This window comes from Vipera ursinii (assembly GCF_947247035.1).
Source record: "Vipera ursinii genome assembly, chromosome: 6".
In the NCBI taxonomy this organism is placed as follows: domain Eukaryota; kingdom Metazoa; phylum Chordata; class Lepidosauria; order Squamata; family Viperidae; genus Vipera; species Vipera ursinii.
Window position 1 is genome coordinate 62,738,913 of NC_139515.1, and position 16,972 is coordinate 62,755,884.

At 40.4% G+C, this 16,972-nt stretch overlaps 1 protein-coding gene across 1 annotated transcript; it reads right to left on the bottom strand.

The window, feature by feature from the left end:
- Positions 1–1,121: 1,121 nt before the first annotated feature.
- NOL12 (nucleolar protein 12) lies at positions 1,122–16,587 on the bottom strand. Its single transcript, XM_083365470.1, has 6 exons — positions 16,443–16,587; positions 14,229–14,334; positions 13,671–13,719; positions 12,140–12,276; positions 5,544–5,629; positions 1,122–2,496 (listed from the first exon to the last, which is right to left on the bottom strand). Exons 1-6 carry the CDS (start codon positions 16,520–16,522, stop codon positions 2,325–2,327), a joined length of 630 nt encoding a protein of 209 aa, XP_083221596.1. The 5' UTR covers positions 16,523–16,587; the 3' UTR covers positions 1,122–2,324.
- Positions 16,588–16,972: the final 385 nt, after the last annotated feature.

Consider the following 16,972-nt stretch of genomic DNA (forward strand, 5'->3'; position numbering starts at 1 on the left):
TCCTTCCTGCAATCCCTGTTATAGAAGTGGGGCTGAGCTATCTGGCAGTTGTTTGTACTTCAGAGCAAAGTTAGCAACCTGGTCTCCAAATGTTTGGACTAACTCCCACTAACCATATTTGCTAGAGACAGTGGGTTGCCTGTATGGTTTAAAGTGTTGAGGGAATAGTTCCAAGATGATATTCCTGCTGACAATTCATTTCTGATGCTTGTTTCTACTATGTTTAATCCTAGAGTATTTTGCATGACCGAAGTCCACTTAGACATAGTAGTTAACCATTTCATACTAAGTACCCAATATAGGCGAGACACCACCATCTTCTTGGTGATGAACTGCATGATTCAATCCTCTGTTCCAACATGATATTGGAGGGTGACATACTCACTGTAGGGTTCACCACCAACTCCAATGAATGGTCAGGGCAAGCAGATTGCTAGCATAAAATGGGCAGAAGTTCCTTTAGTGATTCCCAAGATTTACAAAGATAGCCATCGTACTATTAACCAAATCTACTAACAGGACCTCACAAGACCTCCCCACAGGATTGTAATACAAATTTGGACAGTGTTGAAGGAGGCATTCTTTTAAGTACTTGGATCTTTATAAATTAATCTCAGCACCTGAAGTACAGTCCAGTAATCACAACCAGTGTGACGCTTTCAGGACTAGCATGATATGGGCTCTATAGCCTTCCCTCTTAACAATTAGGAGATGTAGTCTGCACCAGTTACAGCTTTGGGGCTGACTTCAAGATAGCTTTCTGAAGAATTCATTGCAGCAATCCAGACGAAAGGTTCCTTCTGCGTGGAGCACTGACATTAGGCTGTGCCAGTCTGTGTAGGATAGAAATTGGCACATTTGCCAAAGCTGGATTTGGATATGCAAGGGTCTTCTTTAAACGATTCTATCATCCCATTTATTGAGTGAGGGCTTTCCAACAGCTGAGAAATCAGAAAACATACCCTCCACCCACCCCAACTGCCATGAACCTAGTGTTTCTGTCATTTACCCTTCAAAGGAGCAAAAATACTTTATCTGCCTTTCAAAGTCCTCACATGACTGAGGCCACAAGACACATATACAGCTTGACCTCTAGGTCTCACCTCTCCCTCCCCTCTCCCCTCTCCCTCTTTCCCTTCCTTTGTTTTCACCATCATAATGCATTATTTCTCTGTTGTTCTTCTGGGCTCTGTTACCAATTATAAGTAGATCAGAAATATTTTGGCTTGGTGCGATTATTGCCAGGATACAAGCAACAGCATCTGTATTGGCTTTCTCCCCAGTTTTCCAGGCTGCTGTTAGAACATAATACAGAAAATCCTCTTCCTGCCTCCTGTCCTTTTTGCTGGATGGGCAAAAAAGTACATCCAATAAATTTTCTTGATCTGGAAATCTAATTCAGGAATTAAAAATGTTATTGACAGAAGCCCTAACATTTAAATGTACTATAATTAAATGATGCTCAGACACAGAGCCAACACTTTGTGAGAGGGACTTTTCAGAATGAAAAATAAAATGAAGAGTTATGGATCCACCTAAAAAGCATTTGGATCCTGACAGCTAATAGATCAAGTATGGGGCTTTTAAGTGGAGATACAGATTCATTCCCACTGTTTCCATAGATTCATTTTCTATGAGCACCAACATGTTATTCTGGGAATGTTTTGCCATGAGAGCAAAAAAAAAAATTCAAAAGCTAATAACTACTTTTATCTTCAATGCTTGTTTATGAGTAGTGGTGTAATTGTTTGAAAATGTCACAAGAATTTATGACAAACATGTTTCCTCATCAAGAGATGAGAATTAACGTGAATAATAGTAAAAAAAAATGTGCAAGAAGAAAATATTGCTATTATTTGTGCCAGCCTTACCCAATTTGATACTTGACAGACGTGTTGCACAATATTTGGGTGTTTGTCCCAACAAGTTGAGAACACCTGGCTGTCCATGGCTACTTTTTTATACCCGTTTCTATTTCTGAATCCAATACATGAAATGATATTGTATGGAGGAAAGAACCAGAATGCAATTATAAATGTGGCCTTCCCCAATCTTGGGAAATATGATATTAATCAGGGATCTAATTTACCTGGGGGGGGGGGGAAGCCTTTGTCCACCCAAATAAGGGAAGGTAATAAGAGAGGTCTTTCCCAGCAAGAAACCTACACAAACCAAATTAGGCTTGCTTGTACAAGCTCAACATTTCTTAGTTCCTGGAACACCAAATATCATCTCTCCTCTGCAATCCTGAGCAGAAGACTGTGTTCACATAACACTGATCTTCCTCCAAGCCAATTAGCAATTTAACAGTCCATGTTAGCCTTTCAGTCTTGGACATGTCTCCTTTTGCCTGTCATTTTCCGGCGCTGGGACTTGCTTGTTCGTCCTGTTCTTATCTTTTGGTCTCTGTTCTTTACTCCTTGTTTGCGGCTGATCTGTTTTCTTTTCCTCTTTTTCTGACTACGGGAATGCAGAGAAGCAGTGAGGGAAGAAATTCTGTTGATAGAAGAAAAAAATGATTGTTTCTTAGTTTAAAAAAAATACAAACTAGCTTTTAGTTCTCAGGTTTATTCACCCTTACCTATGTTCCTTGCTTTCTCCTTGTGATGCTTGTCTTTCTCCTCTATTGAGGATATTCGTTACACAACTTGATTGGTAACCCTAATGAGTTCTGGGTCTCAAGCTGCCTAGACGTGAGACTTAAGGGCGTTGAGGCACCAGGAAAGATCCATAAGACCTTCTTGCAGTAACTGGTGATCTAGGCCAGGGCTTTTCAACCTGTGGTACACGTACCACCTGTGGTACATTAACACGTGGCAGGTGGTATGCAGCCCTGCCTAGCCAAGTGTAGTGGGGGAGGGAAAGAGCCAGCGCAGGCAAGGACTTACCATGAAAGAGTCCTCTGGAACTGCAGAGCGGCTGGGGTGAGGCAAAGGCCCCAGGTTCGCTTCTGGCTCACCCTCCCACATGAGAAAGGAGGAGGGGGGCAGAGACAGGAGAGGCTATAAAAGGAGGCAGTTTGGGCGGGCGAGGGAGAGAGAAAAAAGAAGCCACCTTGGGAGGAGGTAGAGTCAGCTCCAGCTGCACAAGGAGGAGGAGGAGGGGGGGAGGAGAGAGGAGATCAAGCAGGCCAGCCATGAGCCCTTCTACAACTTCTGTGGCAGCCACCTGTGCTGGCAGCAACAAACAGGCAAAAAATGCAGGGGGGGGGGGTAGAGGGGTTGCCCTCCATGAGGAATGAAGAAAGGTAGCAATGAAGAAAGGCAGCATCAGCTGGAGGTGAGACAGAGGGAGGGAGGGAGGGAGATGGAGAGTGGAAGGATTCTTATGTGCTTTTGTGACTTTGAAGTTCTGGGATTTGTGCAATGCGGGCTTTGTGTTCTTAAGGAGTGTTTGGCAATTTCTATTTGGCTGATGTCTTGTGTTAGCTTCTATTGCTCTGCTATTGTTAGCTGTAAGTTTTGCTGCAAGGGATTTTGAAGTATTTTTTCTCCTGAATGGATTTTGCCTGTAGCATTCCTTTACTTATGAATGGAGCCATTTGGGGAGGCTGTCTTAGTCAGCAGCCAACACTTACTACATTTTTTCCCCTTCCTTAAGTGCCGGCTGCACTACTTAACTTTCCTTTCTAGCCAGTAGCTAATTTTTAAAGGGGAATATGCCCTTTTAAGCTAGTTCGCTCAGCAGCTTGTCTTTTCTGTCTCTGGAGGCTTTTCCTTGTTTGATGTATATATGGAAGAGAGAAAATATGGGGAGGGAGGGGTTCAAATTTTTCCTTCAGAAGGAGGTGGGCATGAGAAAGAGGGAAGGAGGAGGGAAGTCCCGCCTTAGCACTTGGCCATCAGCAGCCCTGCCATTGACTTTGTTTGTCAAAAGGTTGCAAAAGGGGATCACATGACCCTGGGACACTGTGACCATCCTAAATATGAATCAGTTGCCAAGAATCCAAATATAAAATCACATGACCCTGGGCATGCTGCAATGGTCATAAGTGTGAAAAATGGTCGTAAGTCATTTCAGTGCAATTGGAACTTTGAAAGGGGTTGGGGTTTTTTGGTCATCAGGTTTTTGACACCTTGGTAGGTGGTACTCGAATATTGCCATATGCTAATAGTGGTACAATCGGTGAAAAGGTTGAAAAGCCCTGATCTAGGCAACATGGAACACCTGATAGGACTATGCCTCTGGTTTTCTCCATTGCACTAAGCTTCATCCATAGGATGATATGCTGGACTTCAATTCCTCAAAGATCTCATTGCATGGGGGAAAACACCCTATACACTATTGTGGCTGGTTTGGGGCCTTATATGCTATGTCAACATAGCTGCTGTGGCTTGCAAACTACCAGTAGTCCTTGAATTACAATCACAATTGGAACTGGAATTTCTGTCGTAAGTTGAGGTTACAAGTCAAATTGGATCTGATTTTACAACAATTTTTAAACAGTTGTTAAACAAATCACCACAGTTGTTAAGCAAATCCAGCTTTCTCAATGGGCGTTTTTTGCTGGAAATTAGCAAAAAAAGGTTGGAAATCATGATTAGTGTGCCACAGGATGCTGCAACTGGTCATAAATACGAACTGACTGCCAAGCTCCTGAATTGTGATAACACGACCCTGGAGATGGTGCTATGGCCATATGCACAAGTATAGGTTGTGACTTTTTCTGAAACCATTGGAGCTTTGAACAGACATGAAATAGTCATTAGTCAAGGGCATTATAATAGTTTATTCAAGAAATCATGATTATAAACACAGCTCAGAGCTATGTATGTCCAGCCAGCTTTAGGATCTTTTAAATATTTAAAGACAATTCTGAGCTCTAAAGCTGGACAGTAAACAGAGAAGAAGAAAAAATAGTCTCCTTGGAATAATTCTGACTTGAATGTTCCTCTTATTTATAGAATTGCCAGTCCTCTTCTCATATTTTATTTTTACATGCCTTAAAAAAACTGTACATCTGAATTTCTCTGGGCAGATTATAAAAGTTAAACAAAACAACACAAAATGCAGTATTATTGAGAGATAACAAATCAGTTCATACTGAGAAAATAAACTCTGCAGCAATAAATTTAGAACTAGAGAGAGAACTAAAACTGCAAAATAAAAATAAAAATCCCAACAAATTTAAAAAGACTAAAAAACTAACTTATTTGCCAGGTGGGGAAAATATATTTACACAGGCAAAGGGTTAGGGGTAGGAGTATTTGTATACTTTCTAAGGAAAGAATACCGTAAGAGAGAACCAGCAGACAGAAGATTCTTCAGTCACATTTCTTCCTAACTCAGCCAGTAATATCTTTACATAAATAACACTTTTCACTCTATGCCCGCTTCCACCTGACCGTATCATACTTATCTCTACTATTTCTAACATAACTTGACAACATATCCCATACCTGTCTACTCAGAACAAACCCTTTAAATTCAATGGAGTTTACTCTCCGCTCAATGTTAGAATAATCTCTAAGCAAATCTTGGGAGAACAGATGGGACATTCTGAATGATTTGGTAATTAAAAGTAAGTCACACAATTGTAATACCTCTCAGACAGAAGAGGATCTCTAGCTTTCTTAGGCAATGTACGTGTATTCAAGGCGTCTTCTCCTTCCAGGTCAGTATTTTCTTTCTAAAAAGAAGGCACGTGAGCTATTAATGAACACCGCAATGAAATCTAGACATGCAACTAGAAACATGATTTGATTTTCTAAGCAAAATATTAACATTTCAAATGAAATGTTCACTTTAAAGAATAGTAGCTATCAACACCAAGACCAAACATGTAGAACCAAAACTTAGCATCAATCATTTAGCACTGTAGTGAACTGTAATCCATAAATTATGGTTCAGAATTTGGTTTCTAGTTGGATTCAGGCAAACTATTCCCTTCCATAAACTTTGGGAATAACAGCTCAAAAGGCATTACATTCATACTAAAGGACTAAGATCTTGTATATTTGGTTGCACAAATACATGTATGTGAGAAATATATAGTATAGTGATTAGACTGAGCCATACTCCTCACTGAGGGATGCCGGCCAATTTTGGGCTCTTCTTCCAGGCCTCTTTTGCACATTTTATTTTTGTGCCTCCCAGGCAGTGTTGATTCCTGATGACGGTCTGGACTAGAAATTTAAAATCAAGTTACTTTCCAACACATCTCTGAGTGAGCTTATCCATTGCCATGGGGTTAAGTATCATTAGTCAGTATGCTAATGGTACGTACGTTTCCATCTCTATTCTGGGCTGGCCAAATAGTACCTTCAGATACTCTGTGTCTGGCAGCCTTAGGGGTTTAAATGCTTAACCCAAACAAAACTGAGTAGCTGTGGGCTTGTTCATTCTCTCTCCCCACACCTCACTTTGAATGGGATAGCACTCCCTAGGCAGAATTGCTATGCAATCTGGGAATCCTCTTGGACCCATGGCATCTCCCCATTAGACTAGTCTTACACACACACTGTATATGGGTCTAACATTGGCAATCCAGATGTACCATGATCATGATTACTACATAACCACTACATAAGCACTCGCTTATCAGCTTCTGGATGCAATTCAAAATCTTGGTTTTCATTGATAAAGCCGTTTATGGCTCAATGTTGGGTTATTTGAGGAACCGCCTATTACGGGTAGCTGCCCAGTCCACAAAATCCAAAAGAAAGAGAGTGCTTTGAGTCCCTTAAAAAAAGAAACAAAGGATATATGAGGCACACATTCCTATGCTTTGGAATAGCTAGCAGGTGCCCAGAGATCTGGAAAGCGCTGAATTTCTGTAAGACATAAAAACTTGACACACATGTATCAAGATGTTGGATGAGCTTGCTGAAAAAAAGGTTTCGGATATTGAGATGTTATGTTTTTGTGCCATCAGATCAACTCTGATTTTTTTACAACTCAACAGCCCTCTGCTTCACTGAAATCTGGCTTAATGAGTCGACTGATGAGAGAGGCTTGCACATCCCAGGGTTTCAGATACAGAGGGCAGACAGAATTGCAGAAACATCCAATAAAAAGAAGGGAGGGGATTCTCTGCTTTTATATCAACTGATGGTGCAAAAATGTAACTAAACTAAAGAAATTCTGTGATGTGGACTTAACAGACATTAATGATCAATTGCAAACCATTTTATTCTCCACGAGAGTTTTCCTCATTTCTGTTAACTGCTGTGTACATCTCACCACAAGCTTATGTAAACAATGCATTACAAACTCTAGCTGACTGATTATGTGGATTGAAGAAAAACATCCTGATTCACTCCTCATTGTGCTAGGTGATATCCACAGTGCTAACTTAAGCCAAGAGCTACCAAAATACTTTCAGTGCTTCAACTGTCTCACTAGAGGCAAGAATACATTAGACCACTGCTACACAACTAAAAGATGTTTATCGTTCTTTACCACGAGCAGCTGTGGGACACTCTGATCACTGTATGATTCACCTTGTCCATGTTTATAGACAAAGGCTTAAAAACCAAAAACCAACAATTAAATCAGTGAAGTCTTAGACCGGGGAGGCAAAGCTAAAGCTACAGGCTTGCTTTGACTGCACTGATTGGAAAGTTTTTGAAGATCTCTCTGCAGACTTGGATGAACTCACAGATACTGTAATATCATATGTTAGTTTTTGTGAAAACCTATGAGTGCCAACCAGGAACTTGCCAATATACCGTAACAATAAGCCCTGGTTCACAGCTAAACTCAAGCAACTATGTCGTGCTGAAGAGGAAGCCTACAGGAAAAAAAAATATACAGGGAGTGCAGAATTATTAGGCAAATGAGTATTTTGACCACATCATCCTCTTTATGCATGTTGTCTTACTCCAAGCTGTATAGGCTCGAAAGCCTACTACCAATTAAGCATATTAGGTGATATGCATCTCTGTAATGAGAAGGGGTGTGGTCTAATGACATCAACACCCTGTATCAGGTGTGCATAATTATTAGGCAACTTCCTTTCCTTTGGCAAAATGGGTCAAAAGAAGGACTTGACAGGCTCAGAAAAGTCAAAAATAGTGAGATATCTTGCAGAGGGATGCAGCACTCTTAAAATTGCAAAGCTTCTGAAGCGTGATCATCGAACAATCAAGCGTTTCATTCAAAATAGTCAACAGGGTCGCAAGAAGCGTGTGGAGAAACCAAGGCGCAAAATAACTGCCCATGAACTGAGAAAAGTCAAGCGTGCAGCTGCCAAGATGCCACTTGCCACCAGTTTGGCCATATTTCAGAGCTGCAACATCACTGGAGTGCCCAAAAGCACAAGGTGTGCAATACTCAGAGACATGGCCAAGGTAAGAAAGGCTGAAAGACGACCACCACTGAACAAGACACACAAGCTGAAACGTCAAGACTGGGCCAAGAAATATCTCAAGACTGATTTTTCTAAGGTTTTATGGACTGATGAAATGAGAGAGAGTCTTGATGGGCCAGATGGATGGGCCCGTGGCTGGATTGGTAAAGGGCAGAGAGCTCCAGTCCGACTCAGACGCCAGCAAGGTGGAGGTGGAGTACTGGTTTGGGCTGGTATCATCAAAGATGAGCTTGTGGGGCCTTTTCGGGTTGAGGATGGAGTCAAGCTCAACTCCCAGTCCTACTGCCAGTTTCTGGAAGACACCTTCTTCAAGCAGTGGTACAGGAAGAAGTCTGCATCCTTCAAGAAAAACATGATTTTCATGCAGGACAATGCTCCATCACACGCGTCCAAGTACTCCACAGCGTGGCTGGCAAGAAAGGGTATAAAAGCAGGAAATCTAATGACATGGCCTCCTTGTTCACCTGATCTGAACCCCATTGAGAACCTGTGGTCCATCATCAAATGTGAGATTTACAAGGAGGGAAAACAGTACACCTCTCTGAACAGTGTCTGGGAGGCTGTGGTTGCTGCTGCACGCAATGTTGATGGTGAACAGATCAAAACACTGACAGAATCCATGGATGGCAGGCTTTTGAGTGTCCTTGCAAAGAAAGGTGGCTATATTGGTCACTGATTTGTTTTTGTTATGTTTTTGAATGTCAGAAATGTATATTTGTGAATGTTGAGATGTTATATTGGTTTCACTGGTAAAAATAAATAATTGAAATGGGTATATATTTGTTTTTTGTTAAGTTGCCTAATAATTATGCACAGTAATAGTCACCTGCACACACAGATATCCCCCTAAAATAGCTATAACTAAAAACAAACTAAAAACTACTTCCAAAAATATTCAGCTTTGATATTAATGAGTTTTTTGGGTTCATTGAGAACATGGTTGTTGTTCAATAATAAAATTAATCCTCAAAAATACAACTTGCCTAATAATTCTGCACTCCCTGTAGAATGCTGTACAATCAGGCCAGAAGTGTATTAATAAGGGAGATCAGAGCAGCAAAAAGAAGCTACTCTGACAAGCTAGGGAGTCAGTTCTCACCAAATGAACCAGCAAATATGTGGAAAACTCTCAAAAAATATCACCGGCTAGAGCAAACCTCCTCTCCATGCTGAAGGAAATCGACAACCAGCAGATAACCTGAATGTGTTTTACTGTAGGTTTGAGAGGAAACCTCTGTCACCTATCTCCACCATCCCCATCTCAGATACACCAACAACAGCCATACCTCCTACAACTGACCTCATCCCCTTGGGTCCCACATCTCTGGTGATCACAGAAAATGATGTGCAAGGTCTATTTCACAGACAAATGCCTGGAAAAGCACCAGGCCCAGGCAAGACAACTCTTTCTTGCCTGAAAGCTTGTACTGATCAATTGGACCCCATCTTCACCCGCATCTTTAACTAGAGATGTGCTATGTTCCTTTTTGCTTCAAATGCTCCACTATCATCCCAGTGCCAAAGAAACCCTCCATCAAACAACTGAATGACTACAGACCGGTTGTTCTGACATCCATAGTTTGAAAGGTTAGTGCTGGCCCGCCTGAAAACCATCACGGATCCGCTGTTAGACCCCTTGGAAATTATCTACCGAGCAAATAGATCAGCAGACGATGCTGTTCATATGGCTCTGCACTACATCCTACAACATCTTGAATCTCCAAAGACCTATGCAAGGGTCCTTTTTGTAGATTTCAGCTTGGCATTTAATACCATCATTCTAGATATTCTTCTCACTAAACTAAATCAGCTAGCCATACCTGACCACACCTATAAGTGGATCATAACCTTTCTAACAGACAGGAAGTAGCAAGTGAAGCTAGGCAAAATCACATCAGATAACTGTACAATTAGCACAGCCCCCCCCCCAGGGCTGTTTGATCTCTTCTCTTCTCTTCTCTCTATATACCAATGACTGCATCTCAAAAGATCCCTCTGTTAAAGTACTGAAGTTTGCAGATGATACAACAGTGATAGGCCTCATTCGAGACAACAACGAATCGGCATACAGACAGGAGGTTGAACAACTAGCCTTGTGGTGCGGCCAGAACAATCTTGAACTGAACACACTCAAAACTGTAGAAATGATAGCAGACATTAGGAGAAACCCTACTATTCTACAACATCTTACAATACTAGACAACACAGTATCAACAGTAGAGACCTTCCAAGTTTCTAGGTTCTATAATATCTCAAGATTTAAAATGGATACCTAACATCAAAAATGTCACCAAAAAAGCACAACAAAGAATGTTCCCAGATTGGAAGTTATATTACCAAGCAGTTATTTTAATGTGGATTAAAGAATGGATAACACTCAGAGATAAAAGACTATTATAACTAGAGGGGCATGACCTGCAGATGGGCTGGCATGCCTTCTTATGGTATGGGAAGAATAAAGCCCATAGATACTTTCAGAACCATACCATAAGAAACGCACTTCTCTTAGAATGGGAAAAAATAAAGGAAAAAACTTATATTAAGATACACGAATGGCTTTCAACAATGGAAGCTTTTACTTACCCAAACCTAATTAATTATGATAAACTTGTAACATATAAGGACTTATTGGATAATGAAGGAAGATTGAAATCTAGACAAGACCTATATCAACAAGGTATTAATCTAGCATGGTGGCCATACTTACACATTCAAACAAGGTATGAAAAACCTGAAAACAACAGGACTCTACAATGAACAGACACAGCTTGATCTATATTGTTAAAAACAGATGAGAAGCTGATGAAAAAACTTTACAGGTTTCTGCTTAATCTAAAGATGGAGGAAGAACAAGTTAAAGAAACAATGATAATTTGGGCAAAAAATGTTGGTCACACTATAGAACTTGAAGAATGGGAAAAGTTATGGGATACAAATATTAGATTAACTAAAGCTGTATCATATAAAGAAAATTTGTATAAAATGTTTTATAGATGGCACATGACACCAGTGAGACTAGCAAAAATGTTTAAAAATACTTCAAATGTTTGTTGGAAATGCAGCCAAAGACCAAGTACCTATTATCATCTCTGGTGGACATGCTACCAGCCTGCCTTCCATTGTGGACCTGTATACTGAACGAGCAAGAAAGAGGGCTGTGAAAATATCTACAGACCCCTCACATCCTGGACCTAAACTACTTCAACTTCTTCCCTCAAGATGATGCTATTGGGCATCGCACACCAGAACAACTAGACATAAGGACAGGTTTTTTCCCCGTGCCGTCACTCTGCTTAACAACTAATTCCTACAACAGTCAAAATAGTTAGTGAAGCTGTATCACTATGATGCTCATCTTTCCTATTACCTATCCTTATGACTATAACTTTGCTGTTTATATTTTACAATTTATATTGTTTTTTTTTAGTATCCTAGTATGATTTATTTTATTTGCTTAGCTAGTACTCTATGACTATCACTAAGTGTTGCATCTTATGATTTATGATGAAGTGTTGTATTTCAAAATTTATGATGAATGTATTTTTATGTTGTATGTATATGATCATGATTATCACTATTACTTGTATGTACACTGAGAGCTTATGCACTGGAGACAAATTCCTTGTGTGTCCAACCACACTTGGCCAATAAAGAATTCTACTCTATTCTATTCTATATTGCATGGTATGGCCCTCCTACTGTTCAGTGTCTGCCTTTTACACCTATGTTCAGAGTTGAATTTGTGAGTTAGGCAACCATATAAAAATTACATATAAATAATTTTTGTTAAACAAGTGAATAAACAAGTGAATAAGACAGATATATTACCTCATTTAGCCCCAGCACACGATCACCAGAAAGGTCCAGGTCACTGATGGTAGTAACAGTGACCGTATGATTTGGGTGATCATAGCTCACCGATTCTGTTTGAGACGTCACTAGATGTTCCAATTCATCAGCTTCCTCTGAGAAGATGAAATAACAGCCATAATTTCTTGTGCAAAGGCAGTTTCTTCAATCAATCTGTTGAAGAATGGCATCTATGTTCTAAATCCCCAGAGCAGGGAGAGGGGGGAAAGAGGGGATGGTTTTGTGCGAGGGGCAGGCGTGTGCGTACACACACTCATGTATGAATACCTGTTGCTCACATGAGTGGGGCCAAGCTAGCATAAGTGAGGCCCCGAATTCTCCCGATGCTTGCGTGAGTGGGACTGTGTGCAGGCATGCATGTGCATCAGCCAGCCACTCACATCCCAGTTGCGAATAGACCATTGCCCACAGGTTGGGGACCCCTGCTCTAAATGAAAAGCTTATGGAAGGAATTCTTTAAGCTTAGATCTTTCAGCCCTGCTACCACTACATTCTATTGTTTCTTTACATATGTGGGTTGACCGATGTCTTCATCTCCATAACTTTAAACAGGAATATTTTAAGAAATGAAACATGAAAATAATCCTTGAAGTAGGTTCTTTTGCTATCTGTGTTTGCTACATTATCATCACTATTTACTACACAATTCCACCAATAATGGTCAAGCTTCAAGTATCAAAAAAGAACTCTATGCGTATCTTTAACCAGGTCTTGACAATCTATCTACCGGTATTTATCTATATACACGCTTTTGTAGATTTTCACAGGTACAGGTATGTAGGTCTTGGCGTATTCAGGTCTTTTCCCGTGTAAGATTGAGGGCACGGGAAAAGACCCGAATACGCCAAGACCTACATACATACGTACATACATACATATTCATTCATTCATTCATTCATTCATTCATTCATTCTATGAATTTGATTATAATACAAATCTACTTAATGAGCAGAGAAAGAGTAAACAGTGTAAGGAAAAAGAAAAAAAGATAGGAATATAATGTCTTCCAATCTTCATCACTACAAGTTTAAACAAGCTTAGTGACTTTTTACCCCTATAAGTTTATAATTATTTCTTCATCCCATCGCTTCTCTAGACAAATTCATAAAAAAGCACCTCAGATCAGCAGGTCCATACAATAATCATTCTTCTAAAGACTGAAAGCTTATACAGTGCAACAAAAAAAATCAACACTAAACCTCCCTCCAACTGTTTGTGATTTAACAGCAGTGGCCTAAACATAGTCACACTGCGTAGTGTAGAAATAGCACTTAGTAAGTGTGCTAAAGATTATAGAGTAGAAAAACTAATTCATTAATAGTGGTCAAATGTTTTAAAACTCATAATGAAGATATGGTTTGAATCATGATTGATATTTATTTACCCTCATTTTAGACAAGTTGTATGGAACAGTCTTTTGTTCTCTAAATTGTCATCTTATACATTATGGGATTCCAGGCTAGGTTACATCTTCAAATAGGATACCTACCTAAGGCTTCTTCTCTCTCCTTCAACATCTTCATGTATTCTTTATGTCTCTACAAGAGAAGCAAACAAATAATTCCAAGAGTTTTCAGATCATCTCCTAAACTGCCTCATTCAAGTTGCTAGTTAAAATCCTGCCAATGAGAAGTTATGTATACTGTGGTAGTATAGTATTTGGTAGAATTGTGGTACTATGCGGTAATATAATATTGCACTATCAAAGCCTACGAGATCTGGAATCTCCATTAAAATAAACCAGTTTAAACCATGGTGCACTGCTATCATGGAACACTGCTATCATGTCACTCCTCGTCCTTCTCTTCATTAAACTAGACACACCCAATTCCAGCAACCGTTCCTTATATGTTTTAGCCTCCAGTCCCCTAATCATATTCCTCTGTTACTTACATTCTTGGAGTATCAATAATAAAAAGGCAAAATGAAGGCAGCTGTTCAAAATGTTTGAAAAAAAATCACCCATTTTTGGAAGGACACAATTCTGCCTATTTTTGCAGCTGTTGCAGCCTTCCATTTCCCAGATAGATCTCAGATAAAATCCTACCTCTTCTTTCATCTTCTTTTCTTCCTCCTTCAATTTGTGCTTTATTTCTTCCAGAGCTGCTTTCCTCCTCTCAACCTTACGTTTGTGAAACCCTGTCAAGAACTCCCTGGAAAGAATAAGCACAGTATAGTAGGCAGCAATAACTTAGGATTACCTCTGCCTATGAAATCATTATTCAACGAATAAGTTGTCCTGCATGATCAGTAGGCAAATACATACAAAAGTTTTACCTATAGGTAAAAGCATACAACGCTTTTGCCTATATTAAACATTCCCATGTAGACATCCCATGATGTAGTCATAATGTGGGCTAACTCAGAAGTATGGGCTGGTTCCTGCAATACGTTTCTTAAGAGTCTAATTCATTTGTACAGGAGGAAAAATGGCAGAACAGATTGGATAACCATAAAGTATGGAAGCTATGATTCTTTTTTAAAGCCTCTCAGAGAGTAATGCAGATAGTCCTTAACAATTGCAATTGAGACCAGCAACTCCTTTGTTAAGGGATATGATTAAGTGAAATATCACATGACTATGCCAGACTTATGTCAGTTCCACTGCAAGCATTAAATGACTCATCCACAGTTAAGTGTAACATCACATGACTGACTTCCTGCTGGCTTCTCCATTGATTTGGCTTGTTGGAAACCAGATGTGAAGCTCACAAATAATGATCACATGACTGTGGGATGCTGTGACAGTTGCATGTGTGAGGACCAGTCATAAAACTACTTTTTTCAGCACTGATATAACTGAGCAATCATTAAATCAGGCAGTTATTAACTGAGAATTATTTATAATTCTGACTGTCCAGGTACCCTTGTGTGATTCTGTTCCATTACGTGCACTAACTTTCTTGCCAATGTAATTGTTGCCCATTACTTGCCATTTTATCTTAGGTCTAGTATGTCTACACGCTTAGACGGAGCACAAAAAGCAAAGTTTCTTGCTCCACATTTCACTTCTCAATTTGCCTCTTAAGTTGAAAAAAATCAGTTATGTGTTCTACTTGGCAGCACAGAGAAAACATTAACTCAGCTGCAATCTAAAGCATGAATATCTGTACCTCAGATATAGCCTGTTGAAAGAAAAATCTTCATCAGGGTCCAGTCCAAGCCACGAATAAACAAAATGGAGACTGCTTTAGAAAGAAGGTTGTTGTTTATTGAAGAGCAGAGCCAGACAGAAAATGTGGCTCTGGGAAAGCTGACCACATGTAGTGGGGAGTGGTAAGTTTTTATACCTTCTTGGCCTTTTGTGTTTGGAGTTGTTCCTGTGGCATGAACTTTGACCTGAAGTTCAGTGTGCCCTTCTGGTATTCTGATGGTGGTGTGTTAATCCTGTTATGTCCTAAAGGTCATATCCTGCTTCCCTGGGGCTGTGGCTGATGGCTTACTTCCCGTGTTGGATTTTTTTGGTTGAGGGGTTGTTGATTCTAGGGATCTTTGTCTTTCTAATCCCATCAGTTCCAAGCTTCCTGGCTTGTCTTTCTGAAGGCATTATCAGATCTACATTTCAATAGACCTGGGTTCTGCTTGGGGCAGAGAGACTTAGAGGTGGTGGTTTCTGCCTAAGATTTTCTATTATTCCTTTGGGGAAATATATTCTGCTTTTTTAATATTCCCCAAAATATTTCCTTCTCTAGGAGGGTGGGTGGGTGCTGACTTCCAACAAGTCCTAAGCAAGAAGAATGAGTAGGCAAAAGCCAAGTAAACAAGTAACTGTGAATGTCAACCTCAAGAATGAAAACTGGATTTCACTCTTTGAAGAGCTGGTTTAACTATTTTGTGTATTGTTTCTAAACCAAGACATCCTTGGCTTACTTGATGTCACCAAGGTGAATCAGAGGACAACTCCCATCCCCCTCGGCCAGCATCAACCAGCCACTGATTAGGTTCTGTGAACCAAAACTGAAAAGTACGAAGTTGGGGGAAATCTAGGAATTCTGGGAGTTGAAGTCCACTCATCTTAAAGTGACCAAGTCTGAAAAACATTATACTAAAGCAACACGTCTCTGAACCTTGCAGCAAGCATCCTGCAAGCGTTAACTCTTCTCTCACTATTGAAAGAGCCTCCCACTTAACCATCCCCACCCCACCGTAGGGAGGATTCCGCGGGAGGCATCTGCACACCGAAAGAGTACACATCGCCCAGCGAGGGGCTGGGCAGCGGTAGATCTATTCGCTCAGCTTCTTCCTCCTCTCTCGCACTCACCGTCGATCCTTCTCATCAAAACACACGACTCTACGGAGCATCGCATTCCCATCGCGCCGCTCCTTCTTCTTGCGGCCCATGCCGGCGATGACTTCTTCCGATTCCGCCAGCCGAAGCGCAAACCAGTGCACCACCTCTTCCGTTCCGCCGCCGCCTCGATGAGTTTTCGTGGAAAGGTCCGCCTCTCCTCTCGGCTTTAATCATTCCTTGTCATGCTTGTTATATGTTAACAACTCTTCTTTTTTTTTAAAAAAAAGTCATGCAATCGCTACACAACTTTTGCCTGCAATATCCACAGTCGAAATATTTTGGGGCCAAGAACCTAAATGCGGCTTCCTCCCGGAGACAATCTGTTTTCCCAAGGCTTCAGCACGCTTCTGTTTAGCCAAAAATGAGCAATCTGGTCATGTGGATAGGAAAGACTGTGTCAATTATACGCTAAATCATGCCATGATTATGGTTTAGTTTTGTATGAGCCCAGCTAGTGTGGTTTGCAACCTGTGATTTAAACGTGTGCTTCCATTTTTTTA

Excerpts from the sequence above, each read along its gene's own strand:
- NOL12 (XM_083365470.1), bottom strand. The coding sequence starts at position 16,522 with ATGGGCCGCAAGAAGAAGGAGCGGCGCGATGGGAATGCGATGCTCCGT. Across the intron at positions 14,335-16,442 it reads TTTGATGAGAAGGATCGACG|GGAGTTCTTGACAGGGTTTC; the intron begins GTGAGTGCGAGA and ends TATTCTTTCCAG. Across the intron at positions 12,277-13,670 it reads GGAGAGAGAAGAAGCCTTAG|AGGAAGCTGATGAATTGGAA; the intron begins GTAGGTATCCTA and ends TCATCTTCTCAG.